Source organism: Delphinapterus leucas, chromosome 16, assembly GCF_059928025.1.
Source record: "Delphinapterus leucas isolate spDelLeu-1000000601 "Yukka" chromosome 16, BTC_Dleu_Yukka2, whole genome shotgun sequence".
NCBI lineage: Eukaryota > Metazoa > Chordata > Mammalia > Artiodactyla > Monodontidae > Delphinapterus > Delphinapterus leucas.
The window spans coordinates 52,863,923-52,882,453 of NC_143144.1; the positions used below are offsets into that span (position 1 = coordinate 52,863,923).

At 39.8% G+C, this 18,531-nt stretch overlaps 1 protein-coding gene across 9 annotated transcripts in view; it reads right to left on the minus strand.

The window, feature by feature from the left end:
• The window catches only part of CPEB3 (cytoplasmic polyadenylation element binding protein 3), a 202,824-nt gene that overhangs the window by 55,441 nt on the left and 128,852 nt on the right, over window positions 1-18,531 (minus strand). For all 9 annotated transcript variants that reach the window (XR_016388119.1, XM_089897930.1, XM_089897927.1 and 6 more), the window contains 2 exons: window positions 15,550-15,668; window positions 2,672-2,786 (listed from right to left, as the gene is read on the minus strand). Coding sequence is in view for 8 of the 9 variants with exons in the window: in XM_089897930.1 (XP_089754056.1) it covers window positions 2,672-2,786; window positions 15,550-15,668 (234 nt within the window). In the remaining variant the exon portion in view is untranslated. The remainder of the gene's footprint in view (window positions 1-2,671; window positions 2,787-15,549; window positions 15,669-18,531) is intronic.

Consider the following 18,531-nt stretch of genomic DNA (forward strand, 5'->3'; position numbering starts at 1 on the left):
TTAAGACTTTTCAGAATTCATAACCACGACACCCCTGGAAATAATAAAAAAATGCCCTGAAGTATTTAAAAACCAAAATTTGAGCATCATTATGTTAAGGAGTATAATTTAGCATCCAATTAACTGAGTTAGTATTCTATTCATACATTTCTCATTTTCTTCTGTTCTGAAATCTTTGATTCTGTAGATGACGACTTGTTCAACATGATAGTGGGATGTCCATTCAGTGTGGCACGATGTGCACTTTCTCAGTGCCAGTAACACAGTGCGTGCTCAATACGTTTATTATTCAAGTGAACTGCCCTGTATTCAATTTAAGATTGTCTAGCAAAGTCAAAATGAATTCTTTTAAAAACAGTCTTCTATTCCAAGACACACACCAATCCACAAAGCTCAGTGTGTTCCAAAGAAAACTAATTCTATGCACAGGGATAAAAGCTGCAGATGTTAACTCTTTTCATCGAGATTACGTGGCCTCCAATCTGGAAGTCTTGGATAGATAGAGTAAAATTCTAAGATGCTAATGTAGACTGTTTAGCCTTCTAGAAACTAGCTACACTTATAGGAGGTGCTGGCATGGGGGAACACTGCCATTAGACCAAGTGACTGTAGATTACTAGCCAATAATGGCAAAAACAAAATTTTAAAACAAAAAAATTTAGCTTACATTAGAGAAAAAAGAACTTTGAAATTTACAAATTATGTACTATCTAGGCAGGGAACACAAAATCCCATTTCTGACTAGATAACTAAACATAATTCTTGTTTAACCGTAGAACTTGCAGCATCTTATAGACACAGAATGTTAAAGAAAGAATATAATTTAGCATCTTGGGTTTCCTGTCTTGCAGTGTCAGTGCGATCATAAGAACAGTGTGAAAAACATATCATCACAAGATTTATATAGAGAAAAAGATATAGAGGCCCACACCTATCCTTTCAAATGATTTAAACAGAAAGAATGAAGAGTGGCTAATAAAAAAGGGAATTTAGTTTATAAACTATTGTGTCTGTGACTTAAAAATAGACGTTAAGAGGTTAAAGACAGTTCTGTTATTTTTACAACTGTGGGAACTTTTCTTTCAGAAATTTTTTTTTTCAGATTCCCAGATAAGAAAAAAGGAGAGGGGCTGAGATATTAAAACTAATTTGTGCTTGTATTTAGTTGCAGAAAAGAACAGCTAGAATACTAGCAATGAATGTCCATTTTTGTAGAATCCATTTGCAGTTAAAACACTATCAAAGGGGACTTTTCTCCCTCTCCACTCCTAAACACACCACCAGTTAGAAAAAGCCAGGAATATTACACAGTGCCCCCACCCACATTTTTTTTTTTTTTAAAAGCACAAGCTGTTTAGAAACAAAGGGCTGCATTGGCCCTCATCTCATAATGCTGTTCACGTGCGAGTTAGCCCTGCTTAGACTTTATTTTCTGACAGCAGATGAAGGGGGAAGCATCTCTGCTGTTTTGCTTTCCTTCTCTGGGCAGGTTTTCCATGAGAATGAGAAAAAGACCCAGTGATGCTTGACTTTCTGAAGTACCATAAGATTACAAACTCCACAGTCATGATTAATATGTTTTAAAGTCCTTCAAAATGGAATAACGAATACATCTTTATACAGACCTAAAACTTATCTTTTAGGAGTAGATTGGAGTTGAGATTTGAATAAATATGTTAGAAATGTTGAGGAACATTCAGAATTAAGAAGTCCCCAAAGTCATAGAGCCAAAGAGCTGTAGGTACATTTTACAATTCTGTTGCACAACTTGATTTTAATGACCTCTGCTTTTTCTTTTACTTTTTAAGTAGAACTAAGTCTACCTGCTTACACTAACGTAGAGATAACACTGTCCTTTTTGCTACTACAGTGGCAACAGCTACCTTATTTTTTCATCTTATTTAAAAAAAAATAAACTCAACTATTTTAAGCACTTTGAAAACTTTGTTCTTACAAATAATTTTATTATACTCCACGGGCAATCACACTAATCCACAACCAATTAGATTTGTCTTTGGATTTAAATATTGAAGTCATCAGCACAGCATCGCTTCAAATGCCCCAGTCAATAATGATTCTGCCCAATCCCAGCAGGCACAATTATTTCATCATTGGAAAGGTACTTAAAAAACAAAAAACGGGAGCTTTCAAGAAGTCAAAATAAAGATGCTCAAATACATACCTCACTTTTCAAAGTACATAAGAGAAAATAGGAACCTGTTTCACTTGGGAAAAGTTCAGTTTGATTCCCAGTGACACAATTTCTAGCAGTGGTTTGGTTCCTCACTGACTAAGTGGGCACACAGCTGCACTGGACAGATTTCTGATGGGGTGACTTCTTTTTCTGTCATATGTAACAATGCTAACTGGCATAAGAATGCACACTGCCAAATGTATTGTTATTATTTTAAAAATAATTGGTTGAACAGGGAGGCGCTAATTAGAATTCATCCCTCTGAAATAACAATTTAATGAAATTCACTCTTGTACCATAAGAAAATACAACGTCTTGGGAGAAAACATTTAAGGGTCAGCTCAGTGAAACTGACCTGACAGCCTTCTTTTTGGAGATTGTGCATAGCTGACCAGAAACCTAGAAAATATTGAAGACTAAACACATTGGGGATTCTGTTGTTGGTTTTGTTGTTGTGGTGTTACTATTTCCACTCACCAGCTCGAAGGGGTCGTGGAACTCCCCCAACAAAGATAGTTTTTCTGGGGTCCAAAGGCTGAGAACCATCCATTACAAAGTCACTGTCACTTAGGTTCCATGGTCGAATTTGCACCTGAAAAAAAGTTGTTTACTTGGTCCTTACTTCATTTCCATCAACCCCAAATGAGAATAAGGTGACTAAAGACAAACCCACTGATTTGTGCATTTTACAACATACACAACCCAAACAAAATCCAGTTATTAGTTAATGTAATCTGCATTAAGTGCCTTTCAATAGAACTCTTGGGGAATCTACTTACAGGTATTAGACTCAACACACTAGACATATACCATGAAACCTTCAGAAACCACCTGTGGTTTAAAAAAGGGCAGTCTTTTATAGATAGAGTCTGGGTTTTGAATTTTAACACGTTAGACTGTTTATAACCTGTCACATTACAGCACTTAGTTTTTTAAGAGCTCACCTAAAGAGGGACAGGAACATTGGGAATATTTTCTAAAAATTATCCATATGTCTGGATTTTAAATGATCACCCCCTAAAATTAAAACATTTCTCTTTCAGCAATATGATTTAACACAGTTTAACACTTATCAAGTTAGCACACAATTACCAGCAATATCAAATACTGAAGGTCACAGATTTATCGACTTTTGGTTGATCTGATTTTCCTAAACAAGTCTGGTTAAATAAAGGTAAGCCTAGGAAATGAAGCAAATTTTCAAAGAATAGAAAAAGAAATCTCTATGACATATTTCTAACTGGTAATGTCTCTTCACTGGGACTCTGACTTCCTGCCCATAGTTTACGCTGTTTTACCATTATCATATAAAATAAGGTATTCCATCAGAATTGTAACCTTAAAGCATATTCCTTTCAATCCATAACCTAACAAAACAAAACAAAAAAAGCACAAAAAACCCTCTCATACCAAAAGGCCAGTTTCAGCACTGCCTGAAAACCGAAGAGTCGCTCAGCTGGCCATGCGCGCTGGGAAGTAGGCCAGGTATAGAAGCAGAGAAAATAGTGTCGGTCTTTAAGGAACACCCCTCTCCTTTCCCCTCATCGATTAGGATAGGAAACAAAACAGCTGAATTTTCATTTTCTTAGTATCAACAAAATTCTTCTTTTGCCTCATTACTCAATCAACAACACAATGCAAGGAAACACATATGATAATTTCTTATGTGGCCTGGCTATATCCAGGAGTACTCCTATTTGAAAGGTAGTAAATCTGTCAATTACACTTTCAAAACATCTTGGGTCATCTCTAACACTGGCATCGCTCAGAAGCAGGCTACACGTTCCTTATGATTGTTACAAAATGTACCCCCCCCCCCCGCCCCGCAGCTTTTTGGGCTTTTATGACACAGTTGCCTTCACCAGTTAGCCAGAAGCCATAAAATCTCCACTTCTTCCCTAGACCCTAAAACCTTGGACCTGTTTGTAATTCTGTTAACACTCAGGCATCTGCTCTACCTTTATCACTTAAAAAAAAAATCCAGTTCTTTCCTTGTAAAATTTGGTCTGTTTGACTAAATTATTGTTCCCTTGACATTTACCACAAAGGCAGATTCACCAATACCATAAAACACCACTTTCAAATGCCTTCATGAGGGCCCATTATTAATTTTTAATTAAAAACACAATGTACTGACACTAAGAAAAAGGATTCTAACGTCACCAAAAAAAAAAAAAAAAAGTAGGGCAAATCTTTTTCTACCCAGAGCCCTCTCTTCTTCTAGTCTCATCCTTTATTAAGTAGTTAAGGCAGCTTCAGGACCAGGTAATTCCATTAACTTTATGATAACTGAGTTTGCTCATATGGCTCACAAATGAAAACAATTCCTGTGTAGTATCCATATTCACAAATGAAAACAATTCCTGTGTAGTATCCATAGTGTTCTGGTTTCATTTAATCAAAAGTACAGAAAATGTAGCCTTGTACAATAGCTGGAGGTTACTGCTGCTCAAAAGAACTCTGCAGACGATCTCAAACCTGCCTGTTGAGGGTCTCCATTGCTGCCTCTTCTTCCCTCTGACACCCTCCCCACCCCTTCATTACATCACACACAACCCATTCCCTTACCCTATTCTCGGTAAAAATACAGGAAGAGGACTAGGGAGACAGTAATGATTAATCCTATTCACAAAACCCACATTTCCCAGCTGCCACCACAGAACAGCTCCTCAGAGCTCACACCACTGCAGATTCAGAGAAATGTCAACACAGGCCAACATCAGTACACTCTAAGAGCTAAGCAAAAAGTAATACTGTGGTACTGTTTGCACTGAGAAGTTCCATTCACACTCTGGTTTCTCTCTGAAATATAAGACCATTCTCATACAGGCATGTTCTCCATCTTCTAAGGTTTATTCTCAGGGTCTAATATCCATGTTCTATGTTTCTGACTTACTCTTCGAAAAAAATATATATACGTGTTTCTCTACTCTTTTAATCCCATACTTTATAAGCTGACTCCAGATATTTTGTAGAAGAGGTAGAATATAAGTAAAAGAACTGTTTTTTTTTATTATCTTTATTTCTTTAATAATTTTTGAGAAAGGATGAAATTAGATCTCTGTCCTAACTCAACATAAACTTCCCCTGGCAAAACAGCTTTTACATACATAGGGATTACTGTGTGTGTGTGTGTGTGTGTGTGTGTGTGTGTGTGTGTGTGTGTGTGTAACAACTCTTGCAGGATGTTGTCAAATAGGCTATACTGGGCAGTAAAAGCCACAACATCCTAAGGACAAGGATAAGGTGAAGAATGGTGAAGATTACCTTAAATGAGCCTGACATGGTTTCAACACTGCCTCCTGAAGAAACCTGACCACATTTGATAACAAAGGTGACCCTAGGAAGAGGCCATCTGGGAGGGGGCACGCACTAGCCCTTTGGCCATGCCATGACCTTACAGTAAAGGATACACAAAAACAAATGTCTGTAGGGCCAGACAGGCAGCATAAACATGTCAAGCTACCAGGACAACTGGTTAGTAGGCAGGCAGTGACACAATGGAGTAAACCACTCCTTTTATTTATTTTTTTAAATTTTTATTTTCTATTGGAGCATAGTTGATTAACAATGTTGTGTTAGTTTCAGGTGTACAGCAAAGTGATTTAGTTACACATGATTTAGTGATTTAGTATACATGTATCTATTCTTTTTCAAATTCTTTTCCCACTTAGGTTATTACAGAATACTGAGCAGAGCTCCCTGTGCTATACAGCAGGTTCTTGTTGGTTACCTATTTTAAATACAGCAGTGTTAAACCACTCTTTTTAAAGGAAGCAGACACCTCTCAGCTCCAGCTAGAAGTTATCATTTGCGAATGTGTTGTCAGACTTTTCCATTTCTCAAAAGTAGCTAGAAATTCAGGTTTTTACATGAAACTTCAAGATTTCTGAATGCTGGGGACTAATTCAAATGTATAAAGTCACTTGTACATGCTAGACAAAACTATGCAGGCCAGATCTATCCTGTGGGCCCCAGTCTGTGATCTCTGGTTAGAAAGGTTTAGCTACCACACAGCTCCTCACAATGGAATGTTTTATTGCATAAACACTTACGAGACAAAATTTAAAAATGGTTCTTCTTTAGTTTCTTTTTTAAGCATGTATTCCTGTGGAAGTTCTGGTCAGGACCATAAACCTACTTTTAGCTGAATTATTTGTCTTTTAAATTTTTATCTCCTTAATTAATAATTGGCTTTGTATAACTGCTTATCTCCAAAGGCAAAATCTTTTTAAGGATAAAGGCAAAAACCAAACATAAAGCTTGGTAGTATATATATACCAATTTATACCATAAAGTGACTTCAACAGCCGTCAAGAAATCTAAAAGAACAGCCATCAAGAAATCTAAAAGAACAGCCGTCAAGAAATCTAAAAGAACATAACATTAATATGTAATAGCAACAGTTAGTACTAAAAGCACTAATTTTCCTTTTCAAGGTTTCCCAAAGTGTGTTCTGTGAAGTGTAGATCCCTAGGGTTGTGTTTCCTAAAAGCAGTGTTTAGGAAAAAGTTATAAACTTCCTTCTTGGAGCTTCACAGCAGACACTGGTGTATATTAATTAAAGGCTCTAAGAAGTTCTACAGGAAATGAATCTATTCGAATGTTGTTTAAGCCAGCGTTTCCAAAATTACTTCCATGGAACCTATTTTTTTGCGTAACACCTATTAATATCCACACTTTGGGTAATACTGCCCTATTATATCTTACTCTTAGTATGTATCAAAATATGGCAATAATAAGGTTGAACTAATTGAACAAAACATCATAGAAACTTCACTCCAATCAAGGCCTTTTCCTCACTTATTTCCTGCTATTGCTCTCAAAAAGTTAACTAAAATTTCATCCTGGTTAAAACTGAACGTCATTAATAGGGATAGGATTAGGCTAATTTCTAGGAAAAAAATTTAAGAAATGCAATAGAGGTCACTTATTTTGACAGGATGCTACAAGATAACATCATTTCCTAAAAAGATCATTTCATTGAAAATTTGCAAAAGCCTCTAAGTTAAAATTAAATATAAAATGCATTTTTATTGTATCTTTAATAACAGCATAAGAGAAAACATACAGTTTTAGTAAGAACAGTTTTAAACACAAGCCTTAGGACTTCAAGTTTCTGAACATGACCAAATCTCCCTATAGCTCTAGCATTCTCTGAGTTTAGACCACTATTTAGAATTTAGACATTATCTACCAGTAAATAATGTTATCTTGAGCTCATTTTAAAAATCTCACCCTATATGTGGTCTGGTGCTCTCCTTAGGTTACAAACATCTACCACGTGAAGGGTCTACTGCACAGTGCCTTCCTTTTCATTTGTTGGGCTCAAAGCAGCTCCAAAAAGCAACCAAACTGTTCAGAGTCAACAGTGCAATCTGGTGGCTAGTTCAGGAAATCACCTGACCAAATCCCCCTTCCCTGCCATCTGATCTCTTTCCCACAAAGTATCCATAAAGCTCATAGCTCAGCATCGCCCCAACCCCACCCCATTTCCTTTTTCCTCTTTTCAACACTCTTCAAACTCCTACTCAAGCTCTTCAGGAAAAAGCCTCCATTTTTCTCTCCCTAATCCTACAATCCTTTCAATGTACATGAATCAGAAAAACAATAGTGCAGAACCATCAGGACTGCTCTCCCCAGTAAGCAGCAGCATCCCAGCTCTTCTGACAACCAGGATGAGTCAGCTAAACCTAGGTCCGCTGATACAGCTGCAACAGCTCAGCTGCAGTGGTAATGAACTCAGACCCACCCCAGCTGTCAGCAATTCTATTTTAAGAATCACAGACCTCACAGAATGACTGGAGTGCCCCACAATATCACAAATAAACTAGTTTGTGGTTTGTGAGGCATCTTTATCTCTTCCATGTGTAAGGGGCTGCTTTATTATTATAACCACCAAAACTAACAGCCGTAACAGCAATAACTGTGGTTTGGACTCTTCAAAGTATATTCACATTTGGTATCTCATGTCAACCTAATTTTCACCACATAGCTCCCGAACAAACGGCTCAGCCGCCTTTGTGGAGTTTAGATGCTACCTGTGATTCTCAAATGCTGTCCTCCACCCAATAGAGAGGATAAGAAGATGCCCTCCCTGTACCTTCTGCGGTAAGTGGCCAGAAAGAAACTTAACAGCTGCTCAGAGGCACTGGCCTTGATGAGACTTCTGTACCCTGGGCAGCTCTGGGGCCTCCAGGCAGAACTCCACTGGGACTCAAAGCAAAAAGCTCTCACTGTCACACTAAGACTATTCCTCAGATACCAGTAGATCACAGGCCCCAAAGAACCTCAGCAAAATAGCCTGGATTCTTCTTAGACAGAAAGCCGAAAGTAACCCTGGGAAATTCTCTTACACTCTCCCAGGATGCTCCACACCCACCACCAGCATCAAGAAACAGTGCAGGTACAAAAAGGAAACTGCTGCCATCCGCACCAGGCTACACAGCCTGATGTACAGAAACCACAGGCTTACAGCCCCACTGGGAACTTCAGTTACTGTTGAACAACGCAAATAACACTCTGTATACTGTTTCATAAGGGCACCCAGTACAAAAACAGAGCATGCATAAACTGTGCCCCGAAAATGGTGATGTACATCCTTGCTCTATGCTTGATATAATAAAGCCATTATCAATTAGATGCTATGATTAATACCCGTTCTTACAACCGTAAGATTCAAAGAAACATCTTCCCTCTAAAGGCTTTCCAGACGCCCTCAGGAACACCTGACCACTTTGCTTTTGAGCCACCCCACATCAACTACCGTCTATAATGCGTCCATCATAGCACCTGTGACTCCTTACTCCACTTACTATTCACTTGGCTATTTCCCTCCATTGGACTCTGGGGGCCTCTAAGCCTGAGACCATATCTCTGTGTGGGTCCCAATTGCCCAGCACAGCACCCAACCCTTAGTGAGTGCTCTGTGCTCCTCAGCGTGCTGGTGAATTAACGAAGGTTTTCCCGAGGGGCAGACAGTGTTGCTGTAAGAACTTGTCCAGCAGCTGCCCCTCTATAGCTCCCCAATCATTCTCCTCAATCCACTGAAAGCTACCTTCTAGAGGCATGGAAATACACTGTCTGGTCACCAGTGGGTACGCCAGGGCTTGGGCCTAATCAGTGCAAATTTCTGATGCCACTAGGTGACGCACGCGGTGATCAGAATCATCTAGTGCTCGTCATCACTTCTGATATTCCCGCATCACTTAGAAAGTATAAGCGAGATAGATGATTCCCTTTTGAAAGAAAGAAGAAACTAGCAGTTTCGAGCACCTACACTGCACCACTGTGCTAGGCATTTTACATACACTGTCACATTTAAACTCACCATAACTGTTATGCTGTAAGAATTATCTCTACTTTAAAAACAAGGAAACTCAGACTCAGAAGTGTGATAGCAACTCAGGACTGAAACCCAGGTTTATCTGACCCCAAGTCTATAGACACTCTTTCCACTGCAATGATGCTGTGTGCCTGCAAGGCTCCCTGTCCTCCAGGCTACTGGCCACCAGCTCTGCTTCCCAAGAGTCTCCTGGAAAAGTCAAAATGCATTTTTATTTGTGAATGATTAACCTCTCTCTTCTTTCCAATCTCATTTGGCCCATTTTCAACACATTAAGAAATGACCCATAGACTCTTCTCAAAGCTACTAAACAAAACTAGCAGTTAGAAAAGCTCAAATATGATTTGGCAATGAAACTGGCTATTTTAACTTCTAGGTTCATAGCCTCAGGCACTCTTGCTCTGCAGTCAGACAATTTTGTCCAATGTCTACATAAATGTGTATTTTCAGTTCCATGGCGCTAGGGCAAGGATGTTGTCACTGGCATGCCGATCACTCAAACTCTTGAGAGGAATGTACACATAAAAGTTCACGTTACCTAAATTTTTCCTGGGAAGAAGCCTATTCTTTGAGTGAGCTTCATGAAATACTAATTCTACCAGAATCTTCACAAGTATAATCCCCAAAGAGGTATATAATATGCTGGATTAAACAATATTACACACATTTATTTATTGCAAAACTCCTCAGAACTTTAATATATCAATGTTTCCCAAATGTTCTTGGCTATGGAATCTTTAATTAAAGGAGAAAGTGGATATAAAATGTACAAAGTGCGTGCTCAATAAGGGACACCTATTATTATTAAGAGCAAACGTTCTGTCAATGATCCTCTCAAGAGACCAGTGTTTGATGAGACAAGCATTCTTCAGAACACACTTTGGAATACACGGACTATGATCCATTAGGGGATGGTATTGGCTATTTTGCCCCCTGGTTACCATTTTGTACACTGAAACTGCAGCATCTTTTAGACCTCCCTAGAAAGGAATAACAGCTTCCAAAGACTCAAGCACTAAGAAACTCTGGACCCATTTGCAAAATCAGAGATGCATGGAGAAAAAAAAATAAGACTTATTATGAATAGGAGGTACTTCTCTCATTTTAAAGGAGGAATTCTTTCTTTGGAGAAATTCTTATGATGGGAGGTGCCCAAAGCATGAATTTAGACCAAGGAACAAATAAATAAATCAATAAGATTAGAAGTGCTAAAGATTTCCAAGGTGGGATATGACACAAAACCAGATCTGACTGAGCCAAGATAAAATTATAGTTATTGTCTTAGGAGGTAGTAGGTGGGGAATGAAAGAGTTTGAGTAAATATACCACAAACCCAAGGACTGAGGCCATCAATCAAGACTGCCCTACAAGCCCCTACCTGTTTTTCCCAATTTAATTTCCCTCTACTCCCTTTCATATATTTGTGTTCCATCCTAAGTGTTCTGCATTCACACCACACAATTTCTCATTTCTGTGTTCACACTGTTGCCTTTCTCCAAAATGTCTATTCCCCCACACCTCGATACTTCTCGTGGCCAATCTCCAAACTCTCTTCATCCTTCAAGACCTCGTTTAAAAGACACTTCATCCAAGAAGCTTTCTTTTATCACTCCTGGCATGTATAAACTGTCCAAAGTGCTTAATCTACATCTTACCTCGCTGTATTCATTATTTTTCTTAATTTGACAAATATCTGAGAACCTCTTATGCACCAGGCTCTACAGATTTGTCTATTTATACACTTGTTTTATCTACTCATTATATTATTAAGTTTTTGAACACAGGATTTTATGTCTGATTCAAAATAAGTTGATTCATAGTAACCAATGCTAAAGCCTTGCCCATAGTAGGCACTCAAATGTGGTTTGAAGGAAGAAAGGAAGGCACAGCATTTTTAAAAGCTGTATGTGGGCTGGAGACAGCTTAAATCCTAGGCAAAACGATCGGCCTATTTTTGTAACTAAAAAAAGTGATGAAAAATGCTAGAGATTCCTCTGATTTATAAATGGGGGTAGGAGACACTGGAATGACAGACAGATTAGACAGATTTAAAAATTAAATAATTAAACCAGCCTCTATTTCCAGCTTCCTTTTTTTTCCACCATTTTTTAAAAAACATTTTTGTCTTTCTAGTTTTAAGTGGATGACCTGAGCAATAACCTAAAGAATTCACCTTACATAAGACACTTCAGTTTGGTAAGACAGTTTAAATATATATATAGCAAAGTCAATCTGTCATGTTTTAGAATATTTATAAATTGTGATTGTGCTATAAATTGTAAGGAGGAAGAATTAGGAAACTTTTCTGATACTCCTTTCAAGGTGTTTGCAATCCCACATCTCTGGCCAAAGTGTTCTAGAAGTTAAGAACCATAACATCTTCTTCCTCACCTCCTTTTCAAGGTTACTCTTTTCAGCCCCTCAATCTGTTAGACCCTCTTAGGTTTCCTCATCTATCAGTCTGCTGTCTTGAACCTTCAGGTTCAGCCTATTTCTACATTCGAAAAGTAGAGTTCCCTTAACAAGAGGGACCACTGTCACAATGGCTGCCTGCTTTACTGGAAGCATGGACAAGAACACAGCTATCCTCTGGGATGCCTGGGACATCTGAGCTATGGAACTCCTCTTGCTGGAGGAAGGGGGAAAAAAATCACCGATCTAGAGGCTTTGCAATTACTCCTACTCTTGCCGATTTGTCTTTCATTCTTTAAGACTGAGGGGTCCTCTACTCAATACCCTGTAATGGCCTATATGGGAAAAGAATCTAAAAAAGAGTGGATATATGTATATGTATAACTGGTTCATTTTGTTGTACATCTGAAACCAATACAACATTGTAAATCAACTATACACCAATAAAAATTAAATTAAAAAAAAGACTGAGGGGTCAATTAATCAGGCCATAAATACAGTTTCTTTTGCCATCTTTCAGGATCAGACCTATATATAGAATAGTGGAATCATCTAATGAAAGGTAATCATTGACCAAAAATATAACTACCTGAAATCCACTAAGTATGGATTCATTTGAGTTAAAAAACAAACATGATCTTAGAAAGGATAAGTGAGAGGGAACCTTTCTACAGGCACTGTATTAGGAAAACCATGTGATTAACCTAATCCACACAAAGGGAGTGGGGGGTTGATTTAGGGGAAAGGGAGAGGGCAAAGGACAGAAAATCTGTGAGGTCACTTTAGAACACGGTGTATATTTCCAAGGAGGAATTCTGGGAGGACTGGAGAGAACTAAACAACAGAACAAGGGCACTAAGATCCTGAAAGGTAGGCAAGCTAAGTAGAAAAAGCCAGAAAGAGCCACAGCTCAGAAGGTTTGGTGAATGAGCTCTAGAGGCTGACTTTACCTTGACCTATTGCCCAGGTCCTCATTTACTCCCAAATGTTCAACCCAGCTCTCACTGTCTGTGGGAGCATCCAAAATGAGGTGGAATGTACCGAAACCTGGTAGGGAAGTGTGACCAAATGAGGCTGGGAGTGGAAGATGTGGAGCTGAAGCCAAGAAAGAGGTTTCAAAAATGGAGCCAAAAGAGCCAGAACCCAAAATGGGATCCAGTTCATTAGAATTACAGGTATTTGGGGACTTCTATGTTTCCCATCCTAAGTTTTATTTCAATTGTTTATGCTGGAAATTCTGAGTATGCCTGGGTCAAAGAAATACGTGATCAGCAGCCACCATTCAGAATTCACCAAGCTCCAATAAAACTGCTTCACTTGAGCTCAGAAAATGGAAACTGAAATAAGGCAGAAATTCGTAGAAACACAAACAATGAAAGTTAGTTTCCCTGTAAACATTTCGGAAACAGATAATTACACTAATTAACTTCAAAAGTCCTTCAAGCCAAGGGTAATACACATGTTTGGAGTGAAAACACTCAACAGTAATGGTGTTGCCTCCATACCACCTCCGCCTGCAACCACCACTGCTCATCCCCTCTCACAAGACGTCCAGCCCTGGTGTGAGCTTGCCCTGACGGAACATATGACCCACCTCCTCCCACATAGCCAGTGACATGGCCCTTCCAAGGTACACAAGCCCCATCTGCTCACCTCCAGACTCCTCCCCTCAATTCAACAGCTTCTTAATCGACTCTGGGTGTAACTATCTCAGTATGTACCTCTACCCCTCTGTCGTTTTACAGATACGAACATATTTCAAATCCTCTCCTACAGTGCATGACCAACCCCACCTTAACCCTTCTGAGCTCACTCCCACTCCCACTGATGTGTCAGTGGCAGAGACTCTCTGGAGGTTGACCATTTTCCTCTGACATCTGACCCTGCCAAACTGGGTTCAGTCTGTCTAATTTCATATTGCTCCAAAGAGATTTAGAAGTTATTGCAGCTTTCTTATTATTTTTTCAGAGGAAACACTGCACACTCCCATTCTAGTCAGTCCCCATGTCTCCCTCTTAACACACAGCCTCTCTACATTGTTTAAATTAAGACGAAGGTTAACAAAGGCTCCTTACTCTTTTTCCCAGCCTGCTATTTTCTACTGTTTTCCTATACAGCTACCTGTATAGCTACCCTATCCAATGCTGTTAACTGTTGTTACAAAAATTGGGCAATAGCCCCAGATATTGAAAAATTATAGTGATACTTTCAAACTTGCTAAAATCCTTGCCTCTTCCTCTGCATCAATTATTGTGCCACGACTCAGGATCCCCATTCTTTAGTAACTCCCTCTTCTGCTTTACATACTGTAATCTCCCACTTATGGGTGGCCAAGTCCCAGCATCATTTTTTTGCAACCAATTGTAAACCCTGTTCTAGACGTCACCATTCTTTTCAAAAGATGTTACTAGGTAGATAAGCTCTAACCCTGCTCTCCTGAATCCTCTAGCACTATGTAGAACTAATAGCACCACTTATGCAAGTACCCGACCTCACCAAACGCTTTCACATTCATTTTGTTCTTATCTGAGCCTCTCAACATCCCAGAGAGGAACCATTTTTCTTCTCATTTTATAGGTGAGGAAGCCAAGTTGCAGCAAGGATTATGTGACTTATTCAGAGTCAAGTAGATATTTAAATGCTAGTCAAGACTCAAACTGGGAACTTTACATCTGACCACAACTCTTTCCCCATACACATTTCTGAGAATAAAACTTGCTGTCAACCAAGCCCAGCACCTCTGGTGTAAGGGGATGCTGTAGGCCCCATGACAGATACCTGCCTCGGTCCCTTAGTCCACACCACTATTTTTTACTCTATTTCCCACTCCTAGCACCAAGTGTTGACACACAAACTCACCCCCCTCCCAACCTCCTAAGGATCCTTACTTCTGCCATGTTAACCAAGTTTTTTCTTCTGCTCTAAACAGTCTTGCCCCTTCTCCACTGACAGCCCCTCTGCCAGGAGAAAGGAAGCGGTCTTCCTCTGTTACCTAGTGACTTACACTCTTTGGCTCAGAAACCACAAACTTAACCACAAATTCTGTAGAAGTGTACATTATCTATGATTTTGGGTCCATGTTCTCTGTCCTTTCCCTCCACTGCCCTATTTGAAGCTATCCCATTTTAGATTATAAGCTCCTGGCCCAGAAGGCGCTATTTAGCCAGCTATGGGTACCACCCAGCACAATGCCTTGCATTCAAAGGCATATAAACGTTGATGATTATGATCTTTTTTTAAAAAAATAAATAAATTACTCCTGCCCTTGATCTGAAATAATGACAGAAACCAGCTGCCAAAACCACTAAGAGCATTATTTACTTCAATTCAGAGTTTCTGAATAGGAATTAGCATAAAAGAGCCGTAAAGTGAAAGACAAGGGCACATTTGTTTACATGTGGTCCCAAAGGTATAAAGCAAAATACTGAGTAATTTGTTATTAGCTTCCCATCAACAGCAGTCCAGCTCTATTGCATAGCAAGGTCACCCCGGGTAAGAGGATCCTAGTTTCAGCATTCCCATGACAAGGAAAAGGCGATCAGCTATTCCAATTGCATACGTGCTCTGGAAAAGCAACAGCTGGCTGCATATTACTCACCGGTTTATCCTTGATGGTGGGGCTTGACACGCACAGGTACAGTTTCCCATCTTCTTCTAGGCAGGCATCTATCAAAGCTTGTACTGAGCTCTCCTCCTGGAACAGCAGAAAGGCATAGCCTTGGGGAGAACAAAAACAAAAGGGTAGGGGGAGGAATCAGTAAATTAAACTCAAAGTACCAATTAAAAATTTACCTATTGTTTCACTTTGGCAAATTCTTACTAAAATCTAAGAACTTGAAGTGGGACACAGGGAAGTAAGAGTCATTGAGACCCTCATGTGTTAGGTACTCATAGACTTTACCTTGTATTGGGTATTACAGGCACTGTATTAGGTGCTCATAGACTTTACTTTGATTAATTTCCATAATTACTCAGGGGGGCAAGTTCAGAACACATCTATGGAATTTCTATTAAATAGGTTTGGTCATCTTTAATGAGAGCAGGCAGACTCACCAATGGCCTGAGCCACAACGGCTCAGGAAACAAGCATCACCTGCCCTCCAACTTCCACCAAGCTCTAGGCTTGACACATGCTGCAACATGGATGTACCCTGAAAACATTATGCTAACTGAAAGGAGCCAGGCACAAAATACCGCATATTATATGGAATGTCCAGAATAGGCAAATCTAGAGAGACAAAAAATAGATTAGTGGTTGCCTAGGGCTGGGGGAGTGGAGGGAATAGGTACAGTGTTTCTTTTGGGGATGATGAAAATCTTCTAAAATTGATTGTGGTGGTGATTGCACAACTGTGAACATACTGGAAACCACTGAACCGTACACTTTAAATGGGTGAACTGTGAATTATATCTCAACAAAAGTTGTCAAAAAAAAAGCTCAACAATAGGCTAATGTGTCTTTATATGTTATATCTGATGGTGATGCTCTGTTTCTTCAAGGATATTCTCCTGTCTCACGGCTGAATACGTGATCTGTGAATGTGGACACGAGCTGCAGGATGTCCATGGACACAGCCAGCTTTGTTCAGTTCAATTCAGTAAGATTTACTGAGCAACTGTTACAAACGAGACACAATCTATGGATTATGAGGAAAACTGAGATGAACGAGACTAGGTTCCAGCTGTCCAGAGACTTATATGATAGAAGAAACAGGCTTTTAGACAATTAACTTCTTGCTACAAAGCTGAGGGAGATAAACGGAAATAAAAAGTACTATGGGAACCCAGACAAGCAAGGAATCTGACTTGAGAGAATCAGCAAAGACGTCAAAGAGGACAATAGATGTTCAAGGGGCCAACTGTGGCACTTGCTGCTACACTGGCATTCATGAATGGCAGCTGAGCAAAGGCCCATGATGAGCTAGTCTAAACCTGAGTATTCAGCTGTTCAACCTCTCTACAATCCCTTCAGCTTTGCTAAGTCTCTCAGCTGTCACCTCCACTCCCAGTCCTGCTACTGACCTCAAAGGAAATCATCACCAATAAGACTCTCCTCTGGCGCACTGTGTGCCAGAAAGATGTGAGTGGTGAAGAAGGATAAGAACCCCCATGTTCAGAAGCTTCTCACACATCAAACAAAGATGCTAATCAACTGGCCTAGAAGCAAAGCTCTCTGGAGTCCTGGGCAGCATGTGATGACAGTGGCAGTGGACAGTGAATAATGGGTACTCTTTATCCTTTTCCCCAACTCCTCATCTACTATACAGAGCATCCAAGCAAACAGAGTAGGAAAAAGATCAATCATTATGCAGCACACCAGGAGTGGCCAATGCAACAGGCAGAAGCCAATACGAAGGGGAAAGCACCAAGCCCACAGGAATGGGTATGGAGCTACAAGATGGAGGCTGCCTACATGGCAGGACCCAGAGCTGTTTTCTGGGCTTTGCTCCCAGGCTAGATGGGTCAAAGGATTCAGCAGACGGCCAGGCAAGAACAATAAAACTTATCTGCAAAACTAGAAAGGATAATACATCATTTCTTCATACCCCCTCTCTTTTCGAAATAGTATCAAACGATTACCAAGCCCCAGCGAATCTATTAAAAGTTCAATGTTTTCATTTAATGTGAGAACATTAATTACACTTGCCAAAGAGAATATCTGAGGTCAGTGGGTTAAAAAAAATGCAAAGATCACAAAGAGGAGGTCTCAGCATGTCCTCTCAAACCTCCTGCCTCACCAAGTTAAATCTTGGTGCAAATCTTCCACACAGGTCCTCAGAGCCATGCTGAATATATTGTTCTTGGAGAGGACCCTGTCTGTGTACAGTACGCGCAGGCACATCAAAAAGGCCTGGGGATGGGGCAGCTCAGTGAGCTGGGGTTCTCTCTAGCTCCTTGCCTCTGCAAGGCCATCGAGCTGGCTGCAAATTTCCTGCACATTGCTGCCCACCTCTTACAATCTTCCACACCAAATCCCACACTGTGTTCAACTTGGGCATCAGAGGAAAGGGAGGGTGTCTCCCCATAGCAGCTGAGTAGCTACCACAAAATCACACAGATTTTTCACTCAGGCCTGTCTCACAGCCATAAATGACAACACTGGCAATAGACAGAGTAAAAACAACTGGGAGTCACAAGTAAAAGCCTGCTACAAATATTATTACCAAGGAAAGTATCTACAACTTCTTTTCCTTTCCCAGGGAATGGGCCAATTTCTTCAGAATGGCTCTTTTACAACAAATCATCTCTCCTCCCTGATCAGCAAGCTGCTACTCTCAGTAACAACAACATTCTCTTAGCACCACAGATAAGGGGTGTAACTCAAGTCCAACCATTTCCTTCAACCCTGCCTCCTACCTCAGGCCTTTCAACCAAAACAAAATTCACCAGAGACCCCAACACACCCATGAAAACAACTTCACGATACGTTCACCTACTAAAACACCTTCTGATATCTCAAGGTCAACCAAACCCAGACAACAACAGAAATCAGAGGATTAAAAAAAAAATCAGGAAGGAAGAAAACTTCAAACACATTTCCCTTTTGATCTTCAGAAATTCGAGGCCAAAGTAAACAAAG